The sequence below is a fragment of the Nomascus leucogenys genome, chromosome 12 (assembly GCF_006542625.1).
Source record: "Nomascus leucogenys isolate Asia chromosome 12, Asia_NLE_v1, whole genome shotgun sequence".
Classification (NCBI taxonomy): domain Eukaryota; kingdom Metazoa; phylum Chordata; class Mammalia; order Primates; family Hylobatidae; genus Nomascus; species Nomascus leucogenys.
The window spans coordinates 4,396,881-4,410,847 of NC_044392.1; the positions used below are offsets into that span (position 1 = coordinate 4,396,881).

Consider the following 13,967-nt stretch of genomic DNA (forward strand, 5'->3'; position numbering starts at 1 on the left):
TCAATGAACTGATATTTAGCTTCCTTTGCAAAAAAACCAATAATTACGATAATTCTAAAGAATGCACGTCCCAAGGACCAAATACCAGATGGAGAACTGACTTCTAGAGTTGGATTTACCCCAGGATGCGTGATTTCTTTTTGACCTGCCTGGTTATCTACTTCCTGGCTCTTCTCTACTGTCTTAGCCTCATCTCCATGGTTTGTCTCAGCTTGGAGGGAGAGGTTTTGGAGGCCATGTCCTTTATTTTATTTATTTATTTGTTTGTTTGTTTGTTTGTTTGTTTTGGAGATGGAGTTTTGCTCTTGTCGCCGAGGCTGGGGTGCAGTGGTGCAATCTCAGTTCACTGCAACCTCTGCCTCCCAGGTTCAAGCGATTCTCCTGCCTCAGCCTCCCGAGTAGCTGGGATTACAGGCATGCACCACCACGCCCAGCTAATTTTTGTATTTTTAGTAGAGACAGGGTTTCACCACATTGGCCAGGCTAGTCTCAAACTCCTGACATCAGGTGATCCACCCGCCTCAGCCTCCCAAAGTGCTGGGATTACAGGCATGAGCCACTGTGCCCAGCCAAAACCCTGTCTCCAAAAGAAAAGAAAAAGAAAAACAGAGTCACCTCCTCAGAAAATATTCACTGACTAACATATCTGAAGTAGCCCCACTACAGTTATTTTTTATCCCACTCGTTTTACTTTCTTCCTAACATTTTCTGAATGGATCTACCTAAATGTCCAATGTAGTTTAAAACATATTTGAATCTAATGGTTAGAATTCTGTTAGTTAATAATTTCTTTTGGAAAGAAACACTGAATCTTTCCTGTGGCTGCCCTCTCCCTCTGAGCGAGTCTCTAAAATAGTGTCTGCATCTATGAGGCATTATGACGTAGGGGAAGCCTGAGACCTTGGATCTATTCGGAGTCCCTGACCTCTCAGGATGCTCTACAGCCTGTTAGTAAGAGAGTGGAATGTTTTGTAGCCTGGCCTCGCTAAGTTTGCTCAGAGCCTGAAGGCAAACCACAGCTCTTCCTGAGGTCTGGCTGTTACTACTTTTTGTTCCTGGCCCAGTGTAATTTACAGAGCTACTTCCTCCTATACTTGCCAGCCAGCATTCTTGGCTACTTTCCTTATTCTTCTACAGGGTATGTGGGAACTTCTGGATATATTCTCTCGCAGGAGCTAAGGACCACTCACTTGCAGAGCTCCTCCCAAAACCCTGTACCTAATTTTGTGTATGTAATTCTGTGTTCTTTTTCTTAAAAACAAAACAAAACAAACAAAAAAAACCCCTCCCTCTCCCCCATCACATAAGCTTCAAGATCTGTAAAACGTGGATTCATCTCTGGCTGAGAGACACTCTGAGGAGCTAAATGCAGACCTGCTCTCTTTTCCCAACTACACCAGGGCATGACTTTCACTCATACGTGGCTGTCTGCATGTCGGTATGGGCATAGTCTGCAAGTCATCTCTACTTGGAATCTTAAACAGGAGCAGAGTAAGAATCCTCTCTGCCTTGAAGAGCTGGAATGGGAAGACAGGGGCACATGTCTCTCAATGATGCCTCTCTTACTTATCTCTTTGTTCTTCTTCTCTCTACCCTTTTATTAAAAGAGTCAGACTTTTCTTTTATTTCCCTATACGCAGCCTCGTGGCTTAGCTGTCCTGGATGGAAGGACATTTGGATGGAAGGCATTTCCTGTGGAGTATGTAAAAACTCTATGAAATTATCATGTGCTGAGCTTCATAGATTAAATGGGACTAAGAAAATTTAGCAAATTCTTTTTCTCTCCATTCTGTTCTCTCCTGATTGGGAAAATAAGTCTCAAGGCTACATTTCAAGCAAGAGTCCATCATAGAAGATGACTTAAGAAAGTTAAAAGCAATGTGTTTGATATTTGCAAGATACTAGCCCCATTATAATCTAGTTTTTCTTTTTTTTGAGACAAGTCAGAACACTGAACTTGTAGGTGAAATATCCCACTTAAAATGTTGATATATGATTTAACTTTTTTTTTTTAAAAAGATAATGGCCGGGTGCGGTGACTCACGCCTGTAATCCCAGCACTTTGGGAGGCCGAGGCAGACGGATCACAAGGTCAGGGGATCGAGACCTTCCTGGCTAACACAGTGAAACCCAGTCTGTACTAAAAATACAAAAAATTAGCTGGGCATGGTGGCAGGTGCCTGTAGTTCCAGCTACTCAGGAGGCTGAGGCAGGAGAACGGCGTGAACCCGGGAGGCGGAGCTTGCAGTGAGCCCAGATCGCGCCACTGCACTCTAGCCCGGATGACAGAGTGAGACTCTGTCTCAAAAAATAATAAGAAGAATAATAATAATACTCATATGGTGTTAGGAACCAACAGTGTTCTAGGAGATTTAGAGATGTTAACTAATTTAATCCTCTTGGTGTCCCGTTTTACAGATAAGGAAAGTGAGGCACAGGACAATTACCTTGACCAAGATCATATAGCTATACACAATACAAATCAAATGCATTTCTGTGGGACAGATTTGGTCACAAGCCCACCAACTTACAATGTCTACTTTACGATATTTCACATAAGTCAGAAAGAACAAGCCTTTGAATTCTGACTTGGCCTCTGTGCTGAATGATCTTGGACTAGTCACTTAAGCTCTGTGAACCCTTCTATAAAATTATGATTAACTTTTCAGTGCTCACTAAATGGTTTTCTCTTGTCTTATTCCTCCATATGGATGACTGCCCTGAACATTCATGTTATGCTTGTATATTATCTGAAATGCACAAATCCCACCTATTATTCAAGACCTAACACATTGCTAATACCTCCAGAAACAGTCTGTGTAGGACAGGGCCCTGAGGATCAGGATGTCTGTTTCAGTCTTGATACTGTTACTAATCCTGTGTGTGATCTCAAGCAAATCATATCTTCTCTAAGCCTCAGAGGCTCCATCATGAAAAGTGGAGTTAGACTAAACTCATAAGTTTAAACTGTGATCTGAGAAACTCAACAATTCTCTAATGATGGGAGGGGGCATGAAAGGAGAGAGAGTGCAAGGGTGAAGCTGGGTGAATAGACTAGCGGGTTCCCCACTTACACTCCCAACTTAGCAGCTCCACATTTTAAACCATCAGATTTTATTAGAAGGGAGTATTCCACTGCCAATAAAACAGGTGGAAACCACTACAAGTTTTATGTAGCCACATTCCGTGGAATTATCTTTTCTTGGCTCCTCTTTTCTTTCTTGTCCTGGACATGGAACTAAAGGGAACATATTTTTAAAATTCTGGCTGAAATGAACATATTTCTTTGTCCTTCTTTCTTCTCTCCTACCGAGGAGTGAAATTAAAGACAGTGCTAAAGGCATAAGCAAGGCCAGTATGGAAACTTCCAGCAATTTCACCAATAGTTTTCAGCAAAATATTACAGATTAGAAAACATCTGTTTCAGAATAGCTACCAAGTGATAAATAAAAAAGAAGTTACATCTCATTATCCTGTGACTTCAGGAGCTACTCATTCCCACTTGAATATGTCTTGTCACGGGAAATGACCTTCAGGAGGCATCTTCTTTGTATTTCTTACTATATGTCTCCCCACTGTCCCTGAACTATCATTATAAACTTCATTTTTTCTCCACCCAAAGCTTGTGGGAACTAGAATGAACAGAAGAGGAATGAATGAAGCCCTCATTCTCTTCAGCGATTTTCAGCTTAGGACCCAGTTTTGGAACAAGATAGACCCAAATCTACTTCCTGGTTTTCTGCTTAGAAATAAGATGCTTATTCTTTAAGGCAGATTGGCAAGCTCCTTCAATAGAGGTGAATGAGGACACACATCATATGCAAATCATTACATCTTCACGGGAGAATTATGATATTCTCCAAATACCATGAAACTTCAATTTTTAATCTTCTAGGGATATCAAATTAAACCAAATTTCTCTCTCGCCTGAAGACAGCCTGGAGGACTGAGACTGTAATCTTGATTCCAACTCCACACCAGCCATTAGTTACATTGGGACAAATTCCTTCCCATGATCAGGCTGCAATTTTATCATTGGGAGCACTGGAGTAAATGGTTTCCTAAGATCCTTCTCCATTTTGATGTTCTAAGGAGAAATTACTATTGAAGAAATTACTTCCAGTTGTTGGGTCAGTCTTCAAAATCACCAAAAGCTTTGATTTTAAGGTGAGGTTATAGGAGTTGGCTCTTGATATTCTATGCCTTGTGCTTCAGAACAGGCGGTCGAAAGGCAGGAAAGTTGGTTTTCCTTGAGATGACTGTCTTGTCCCCTCATTGGTTTGGGATTCTTCATGTTGAGAGGTCCACTGAGAACTTCAGCTCACCATGACTTTCCCTTTTCAATGGTACCACTGCAGTCAGGTGTAAGATGGTGATGTGGACCCCTCACTGACATTGCACCCAATTCTCCAGATTGTCTTTCCAGTAATTTCTTTCATTTCTCCTTCATCACTGCGTCATGGTCCCTTTAAGGGAGCGGCCATAGTTGAGTGGTGGGAGCAGCTGCTGGCAGCAAAGAGACTTGCAGGATTTGGCCTACCCAGGGCCACTTACCGCGCACGCTCAGGACCGGGGGCTTGGTGGGAAAGGAAGGAGGGACTTAGGGTGCGCCTGCGCATCAGGGGCGCGCGCAAGGGGCTGATTTGGTGATCCCTTTAAGAAACCGCAGGCGGAGGAATTTCTCTGAGAGAAAATAATCCTACTCACGGGGCCCCTTGGAGGCCATTAACCCCCCGAGTCCCGGCCCCCCCCCCACCCCGTCCCCGGGCAGGCCCTCCCGCCCACGCGCGGACCCGTGGGGGTCTCAGAAGCTGCGGCCCGGCGCGCGGCATCCGTCCCCTCCCCACTCTCGGCGCAAGGCCCGGCCGGGTCCGGGGAAGCTGCCGCGAGGCGGCCGTGCCTGCAGTGTGGGCGGGGGCCGGGGGGCCGAGAGGTACCGCCGCCACCGCGCGGGGAGCCGCAGCGGTTCCGAGCGGGGCCCAACATGGCGGAGAGAGAGGTGGAGTCCGGCCCCCGAAAGAGGGTAGGTGAGGTGAGGCAGAACTCGGGCGGCGGGGGGCGGGGCGCGGCCCGGGGCCGGGAATGGGCCATACTCACGTTCGTGGAGGGGTCGCCGAGGCCCAGTTGGGACAAGGTTGCGGGCAGGTCTGAGGCAGCCTTGGGTCCGGAGCACGCTGGCGAGCGGTCCCTCGGCAGGTGGGACAAAGATTTGCTGCTGGTGGGGGGGAGGGGAGGGGGCCGTTGTTTGCCTTCCTCCCCCCACCTTCCCCAGCACTGAGGTGGGATATCTGGGCCCAGGGAGGGGAGGTGTCAGATTCTTAAGTGCATCTTTAGTACATCAGAGTCTGGAAGTTTAACTGGGGAGAGGTCAGGTGGGGGTGGTGGTGGCGGGAATAAGTCGTGGAGGGGTCTCAGGAGAAATAACCGGAGGGTTCTTCAGTAACACCATCGCGAATTCATTTTTCTGCCTCCTTTCCCCTCCCCCCATAGCCGTTATCTAGACCAAAGTCGGGGTGGTGGTCTTACCTGTGAAGAAGTGGGATCGTTGGCATGTCCTGATTTAGGAGAAAGATTTTGGCTACTATGAATGTCGTGTTCTAGCCTAGCCTCTTAATCGCAATTAGGGACGTGGAAGAATATGACAAGTTTTCTCATAACAGGGATGTACCCAATCAACCTGCAGAGGTGAAGCCAATTCTACATAGGAGTTGTTTGAATACCTTTTAAAGTTTGTCTGGAAACTTTTCTTATTTAATTCTGAGTGGTTTTTTTTCAGATGGCGAACAATACTGTACTATCGATTGAGCAATATCCCTCACTTTTCTTTTACTTCCTCCCCGCTTAGCATGATAAGAAGTAAGTTTCCTTTTAGGAGTCTTCCTTTTGGGAATGGTTTCAGAAACGATCAATTAGCAAAAGGGCAAAAAAATTACTACTTTATGAAGAATGCCCTTTCAGCTTAGCATAAAATTAGTAATCTCATAATGATGCTACAGCTGATGTTTTGAGTGCTTACTATGTGCCTTGCACTGAGCTAAGACCTTTATGTGAAGAATTTAACTTCATAGTAACTCCACTTAGAACCTATTTGCAGATGAGGAAATTTAGGTGTTGAGGGCTTAAGTAATTTACTTAGATCACACAGCTAGTTGCAAGGTTGAGGTAGGATTTGAATCCAGGTTTGTCCCAACTATAGTGCCTGTGTGGGATGCCACAGAGGAGTTTCTTTAATCTGTGTTTCTCTCCTTAAAAACTTAAATTGTAAATGACCAAAGAAGTGTCAAGTATTATTTTTTTCCAACAATTTATTAGGAAAACATTTTGAACTATCCGGCAATATTATAAAACTTACGGGAAGCAGCCATACACCCAACCGCCTAGATCCTACTGTTAACATTGCATTCCCGACATGCGCGGCGGTTCACGCCTGTAATCCCAGCACTTTAGGAGGCCGAGGCGGCAGGATCACTTGAGGCCAGGAGTTCGAGACCAGCCTGGCCAGCATGGTGAAACCCCGTCTCTACTAAAAATACAAAAAATTAACCCGGCGTGGTGGCCGGTGCCTGTAATCCCAGCTATTCGGGAGGCTGAGGCAGGGGAATCGCTTGAACCTGGGAGGCGGTGGTTGCAGTGAGCCGAGATCGTGCTACTGCACTCTAGCCTAGGTGACAGAGGGAGACACTGTCTCAAAACCCCCTCCAAAAAAAAGTTGCATTCCACTTGTTTTATCATATTTTTACCCCTCTATCCCTCTTTCTGTTCATCAGTCATGTTATTTTAATGCATTTCATTGTAGTGTTTTGAACAATAAATTTTTACCGTTGATAAGTTTACAAAATGTCGGATTCACCTAATGCAATAATTAGTCATAGAGCAAGTTAAGCTGTATGATGGTATGTTCACATAGTTTTGTCAGTATAAATGTTGGGTATGGAATGCATGTGTTTTGAAATTTAAAAATTTTCAAGTTGTGTTCAGTTTTGAACTGCATGCTTACTGTGCTTGGATGAAGGCATATGGCATATAGTCCACCAATGAAAATATATAGGGTAAATTACTTAAGATATGTAATGTTAATTCAGGGAGATTTCTGCATCCAGTTGCTGTGAATGTTGTCATTCACCTTCTGTACTAGGATATTCTAGGATATTCTAGAAAACATCTATCCACGTTGACAACAAATTCAGCTAGATTTTAAATATATTCTACCTCTTGTAGTACACTTAAAAGATGTTACTGGTCTTGTGAATCTTTTGCTAAAGGAATGCTGGAAAAGAAAAAAAGATACCACACTGGTAGCAGTAAAAACTTTATTATTATTATTTTTGAGACGGAGTCTTGCTCTGTTGGCCGGGCTGGAGTGCAGTGGCACAATCTCGGCTCATTGCAGCCTCCGCCTCCTGGGTTCAATTAATTCTTCTGCTTCAGCCTCCCGAGTAGCTGGGATTACAGGCAAGTACCACCATGCCTGGCTAATTTTTGTATTTTTAGTAAAGATGGGATTTTGCCATGTTGGCCAGGCTGGTCTCGAACTCCTGATCTGGTGATCAGCCCACCTCGGCTTCCCAGAGTGCTGGGATTACAGGTGTGAGCTACCGGGCCTGGCCCAAAACTTAATTTTATTTTTAGCAACCTATAACATACGCAGCACTTGTATAGGTTTCCCCCATTATTTTGCCAGTTTCATCACAGAGGAAGGTTACATTCATTAATTTTTGGAATTAATGGTGTGGTGGCACATGCTTCTAGTCCTCGCTATTCAGAGGTTGAGGTGGGAGCATCGCTTGAGCCCAGGAGTTGGAGGTTGCAGTGAGCTGTGATATTGCCACTGCACTCCAGCCTGGGTGACAGAGGGAAACCCCCTCTCTAGAAAAAGTAAAAATAATACATAAATAATATTTTTTGATCCATAATTCATTTTGTTTTTGATATTTCATTAGAATGTTCAGTATGATTGTCTTAAATGGTATAAGTACTTTTTTCCACTTTTTTTTGGTGTGTGCCAAATTACATGTGGATTCCATATGTATTCTCCAAGCCGATTAATGGGGACTATGCAATACCGTGTCTTTGGAAATTGACTGCCTTGAGGGAGTTAAACTATCCACATAGACTTAGATAGTAACTTTAGGCTATTCAATCTGAAATTGCATTGATGACATGGTATTGTACTTAATGCTGCTTACTGCTTTTGACCTTTGTAATCATGTCACAGAAAAGTTGCTAAGCACCTGTGCTATTTCATAAGCTACATGCTAGGCATTGTGCTTTGTTACTTAGGGTCATTTAGGATAATATATGCTGGCTCTCTTGATAGATTGTGAACTCCTTTAACATAGTATCTATTTCATTGCTTTTTGCGTCTCAACATCTTGTGACCTCTACACAATAGGAACTCAAAAGACTTGCTGACTTATTTTTGTAAGAATAGCTTACCTAGTACAGCAGAGGCTCTGTGGGTTAAGTACCAAGTTCTCTGCTTTGTAATTTTGAGGGGCTCTGTAAATCTTTCATAGCGTCCTTTACTCCCCAAAGTTCTCTCCTATGGATCCAGATTTAGGGATCTTCTGATAGTTCTGGATTATGGTTAGATGGGCAGGTGACTGCATTTTTTGTTGTTGTTTTTGAGACAGTCTCGCTCTGTCACCCAGGCTGGAGTGCAGTGGCGCTATCTCAGCTCACTGCAAGCTCCGCCTCCCGAGTTCACGCCATTCCCTCCCCTCAGCCTCCCGAGTAGCTGGGACTACAGGCTCCCACCACCATGCTTGGCTAATTTTTTATTTCTGTATTTTTAGTAGAGACGGGGTTTCACCATGTTAGCCAGGATGGTCTCGATCTCCTGACCTCGTGATCCGCCTGCCTCGGCCTCCCAAAGTGGTGGGATTACAGGCGTGAGCCACCACGCCCAGCCGGTGACTGCATTTTAAGACCATTGGGCTAACAACCTTAAATTCTAGGTAGGCCTGCCTGATGTCTTGTTTTTATATTTGTGGGCAGTTGGAACACTTGTATTCAGAATATGCTAGAATGCTAGTCTCTCAATTTGTGAACACGGGCGAGCTGAGTATGTGGGTGGATCAGTGCTATATTCATCTATCATTTCTGGTATAGAGAGAATTAAGTTCATATCCTAGTGCCTATACATGAAGGCGTTATAGCAAGCATCACACCCACACAAATACATACATACACACACTTTAAAGTTGGCATATTATTTAATTTTTTTAGATGATAAAATTTTTGTTTTCTCAAATAGCTTTAAAGACTCATTAGGTAGGCTTATTATAAATGATTGAATTATTTATGCGTGGCTATTATAATAACCAGTATGTTATGAAGTATGAGGTCTAACTAAATCTGGTGGCCATATTTTGTTGTAAAATCCTTGTCTTTTCAAAGTTTACATACAAAATAATAACTTTTGTAAATGTAAATATTACCCGGTCTGGTAAATTGTATTCATTTTCATACTTAAAATTCTCTGTATATTAAATTTGAGATGTATATATCTGGTATGCTTAAAAAAGAAAGCCTATGTATAAGTGGTATGCTTCCATTTTTTGTGAAAAACAAAACAAAACGACCTTTCTTGCCTCCCCACATTTGTGTCTATATATGCTTTTATATGTATGAACTTAGAGAAAATTGTGGAGGACACAGGTCAGGATATTACCGTTGATTACCTTCAGTGGGTAGGGAGGAGAAAGGAAAGAGAGTATAAGGGTGCAAATTTCACAAAGTGGAAAAAGTATTCATGGTATAATGCTAAGTGAAAATGTAGACTATAAAGTGTTATCTATTAATATATAAATGTGTGAAAATTGAACACACATAGACAGTAGAAAATAAGAACAAATGAAAGCATTGACTTCATGATGTGATGGGATATGGAGAAGTTTTATTTTGAATTTCTGTTATTTTAATATTTTATAATAAAATAATTGCAAAAGATTGATCCCTCTTAATTCCTTAATGAACTTTTTCTCTTTTCTGTCTTTTTGCTAAATGTTTTACTTAAAAACATGGCGGTACATATCATTAAAATATTTGCAGTTTCTATGTATGCAATGTGAATAATTTGCTTTAAGAAAGTATTGACTCTGTTTAGAGACCATTTGAAGAGGCCATTCAAATGCAGTGATTTGGCATTGTTTTCACACTGCTTCCCGTCTTGTAACACACAGAGGCATCTGTAAATAATAATACTTGTGGCTGGGTACAGTGGTTCATGCTTGTAATCTTAGCACTTTCGGAGACCGAGGCATGAGGATGGCATGAGGCCAGGAGTTTGAGACCATCCTGGGCAACATAGCAAGACCCCATCTCTACTATAAATTTAAAAAATTACCCGAGGTTTAGTAGCGTGTGCTTGTAGTCTTAGCTACTCACGAGGCTGAGGTGGGAGGATTGCTTGAGCCTAGGATTTCAAGATTGCATTGAACTATGATTGTGCCACTGCACTCCAGCCTGGGTAACAGAGCAAGGGAGACACTGTCTGTTTTTTTTTTTTTTAAAGAGGCCAGTCTAATACTGAGAATGATCCTAAGTTGTTTTCACACACTGGTTCTTCCCATCTTGTAATAAGCAGAGACATCTGTAAATAATGATAATACTTGGTATTTATAAACCCTTAAGTGCCAGTCATTTTTCTAAGTATTTTACATGTGACATATTTTTCAACCACAATTATTGTCCCATTTTATAATTTAGGAAACTAAGGCACAGAGAGATTTGCTGGAGATATGATGGCTAAATCAGGATCAATTATTACTTGAACTGGTCTTGTTTGATCATATAGGTTAGAATTTTTGTTTATCCAGAAATATTATGGTTAGTGTTTATATTCTCATTTGTAAGATAAAGCACATAATTCTTTATCTGGAATGTATGGATGTTAGAATAATTTGAAGTACATTCAAACAAAGTTGATGTAAATTACTTCTCAGGAATCATTAAGTTAACTTGTTCCCTAAGAAATACATTTTTGTTTGAGATCATCTTAAAATATGTATTCACAGCTCACATTTATTTTTTAGAAAATATACACTAAATATTTTGAAGCTGTGATTTACTTTAAAGATTATGTTTGTACTTTTTTTGAGAATGGGAAGATTTTCTTTTTTCTTTTTTTTTTTTTTTTTGAGACAGAGTCTTGCTCTGTCGCCTAGGCTGGAGTACAGTGGCGCGATCTCAGCTCACTACAACCTCCACCTCCTGGGTTCAAGCAATACTGCTGCCTCAGTCTCCTGAGTAGCTAGGATTACAGGCATGCACCACTATGCCCAGCTAATTTTTGTGTTTTTAGACAGGGTTTCACCATGTTGGCCAGGCTGGTCTTGAACTCCTGACCTCATGATCCACCTGCCTCAGCCTCCCAAAGTGCTGGGATTACAGGCGTGAGCCACCGCGCCTTGCCAGAAAGGTTTTCTTACTAAAGAATATGGAAGTAGATAAATATAAAATTGCAGTTTCTATGGATACTTAAGAGGTATTTTTGAATTTTGTATTAGGAGAACAGCCACTATTTAAAGAAGAGTGATATTTCCCTTAAAAATTCTGATTATTTTACTATGAGCTAACTGTATGTAGTTACTTTAGCAAAGGAGAAAGGCAGGTATTGTATAAATGTACTGTATTCAACCCAACAAAATTGCTAATACTTGACCATTTGACTTAAAAAAAAAAATGACACTTTTTTGTGGCTTAGCCATTAGTAAGAGCATAGGTTTTTCAAAGTCAGTTTGTGGTATAATCTCTGGAATTTAGCAATTTTGGGGTAGTAATAGTTCTTATCCAACCTTCTCATACCTATACCCACTTTGTTATACTTAGGAAATATTGTTATTTTAATTTCATTCATATCATCTTTCTGGCCTCCTAGAAGCTTTAATTAGCTGCCTTTGACCAAAGATAGTCCTTTTTTTTGTTTTATTTTGGTCTATCCAGCATATAGAACCCAGCACTATCAGTTCTTTGAGGTCAAGAATCAGATGTGTTTTTCTTTCTTTACACTTCCCAATATGTCTTACAAATGTAAGTATTTTAATACTGACATGCATATTATACATTTATAAGCCAAAAATTAATCTGTCATTCCCGTCTCATCTAACTACTCATTTCTGTCCCTCCCTCCCTCCTTCCCTCCATCCTTCCCTCCCTCCTCTCCTCTCCTCCCTCCCTCCTCCCTCCCTCCTTCCCTCCATCCTTCCCTCCCTCCTCTCCTCCCTCCCTCCTTCCCTCCCTTCTTCCCTCCTTTCCTTCCTCCTTCCTTCCTTTTTTTCCTTAGTTGAAATAATTTCAAAGAAATAACACACATCACATCATTTAATCTATAAATACTTCCGTGTGTATTTCTAACAGATAAGAATTTTTAACAAGCACAACCACAATACTGTTATACCTAACAAAAGAGTTCCTTAATCCAGTCTGTGTTCAGACTTCTCTTATTCTTTAAGTGTCTTTTTACACTTGATTTGTTTACATCATCCAACTAAGAGTTACACATTTCATTTAGTTTATATGTTTCTTAAGTTTTTCTTAACCTTAATCTTCCCCGCCCCCCCCCTCCCCTTTTTTTTTCTTTTTGAAATGGAGTTTTGCCCTTGTTGCCCAGGCTGGAGTCCAGTGGCACAATCTTGGCTCACCGCATCCTCCGTCTCCTGGGTTCAAGCGATTTTCCTGCTTCAGCCTCCCGAGCGGCTGGGATTATAGGCATGCACCACCAGGCTTGGCTTATTTTGTGTTTTTAGTAGCCAAGCTGGTCTCGAGCTCCTGACTTCAAGTGATCCACCCGCCTCTGCCTCCCTAAGTGCTGGGATTACAGGCATGAGCCACTGCGCCCAGCCAATAATCCCCTTTCTTAACTCATACCCCCTGTGCTCCTTTCCCATGCTATTTACTTGTTGAAAAAAATAGGTTATTGTTCCAGGATAATTTTCCACATTTTGGATTTGGCAGATTGAATCCTTGTTATGGTTATTTAACATGTTCCTTTACCCCTCATATTTCCCACAAATTAGTAGTTAAATACAGAGCAGTGGTTCTGAACTTTGGCTGAAACTTTAGAATTATCTGGAGAGCTTTTAGTTATCCTGATCCCTAGGCCACATCTCTGATAAATTAATCAGAGCCCATGAGGTAAAATATCATCAATATTTTTAAAAATTTACCAAGTGATTTCGGTCTGTAGCCAAGATTGAGAGCCCTAGTTGGTAGAGCTTGGTGAGTTTAGGTTCAGTTTCTTTGGCAGGAAATATTTATAGAGAGTGGTTATATAATTTATTTGCAATCAGACAATTTCGAGAATGAAAGGGGGGTGCTATAATGATTACACAGAAGGAATAGTTTAAACGGGAATTGTTCTAGACAAATTAGGATTCATAGTCACTCCGTTAGATGGGGCTGTGAATTCTTATTGGATCATTCTAGGAGGTAACATAAGTGATGGTTCTACTTTTAGTGATACTAAATGGATCATTTGGTTTAGGTTCTGTCAGTGGGATCCAAACGTAATTTATTTTTAACTTTTCACTTAATGGATTTATCAGCCAATGATAATTGTTGCCTATATCTATTATTTCATTAGAGGAGTGATTTTTTTTGCTCATTTCTTTTGTATTTATTAACTGGAATTCTTTCATAAAGAATTCCCTCATCAATTATCTGGTTACCTTGTAATATGGTTTGTAAAGAAAAAGCAGTATAAATGCTTATTTTTTTCCCCTTTATCAATAATTTTCAGAAAAATGAATTGATGCCTGCCCTCTCTACTCCCAAAGGTGAGGTTTGGGAGGGAATATCATTATGAACTCATGAGTTTTACAATATGTGATACATTATAATTTATCATAGTCATTACTTTTGGTGTTCAGTTTGTTGTATCTTTGATGATTGGTGGTCTCTTAAATTATTTTCCTAAGGCTGCCAAAAAACTACCACATACTTGGTAGCTTAAAACATCAGAAATT

The 13,967-nt window shown here is 41.3% G+C and overlaps 1 protein-coding gene across 6 annotated transcripts in view; it reads left to right on the forward strand.

The window, feature by feature from the left end:
* Nucleotides 1–4,635: 4,635 nt before the first annotated feature.
* ZMYM4 (zinc finger MYM-type containing 4) overlaps nt 4,636–13,967 on the forward strand; it is a 151,977-nt gene continuing 142,645 nt past the window's right edge. For 4 of the 6 annotated variants that reach the window (XR_004032557.1, XM_003273400.3, XM_030823400.1 and 1 more), the window contains exon 1: nt 4,636–5,023. Coding sequence is in view for 1 of the 6 variants with exons in the window: in XM_003273400.3 (XP_003273448.1) it covers nt 4,985–5,023 (39 nt within the window). In the remaining 5 variants the exon portion in view is untranslated. The remainder of the gene's footprint in view (nt 5,024–13,967) is intronic. The other 2 variants (XM_003273401.3, XM_030823404.1) reach the window with 1 other exon arrangement.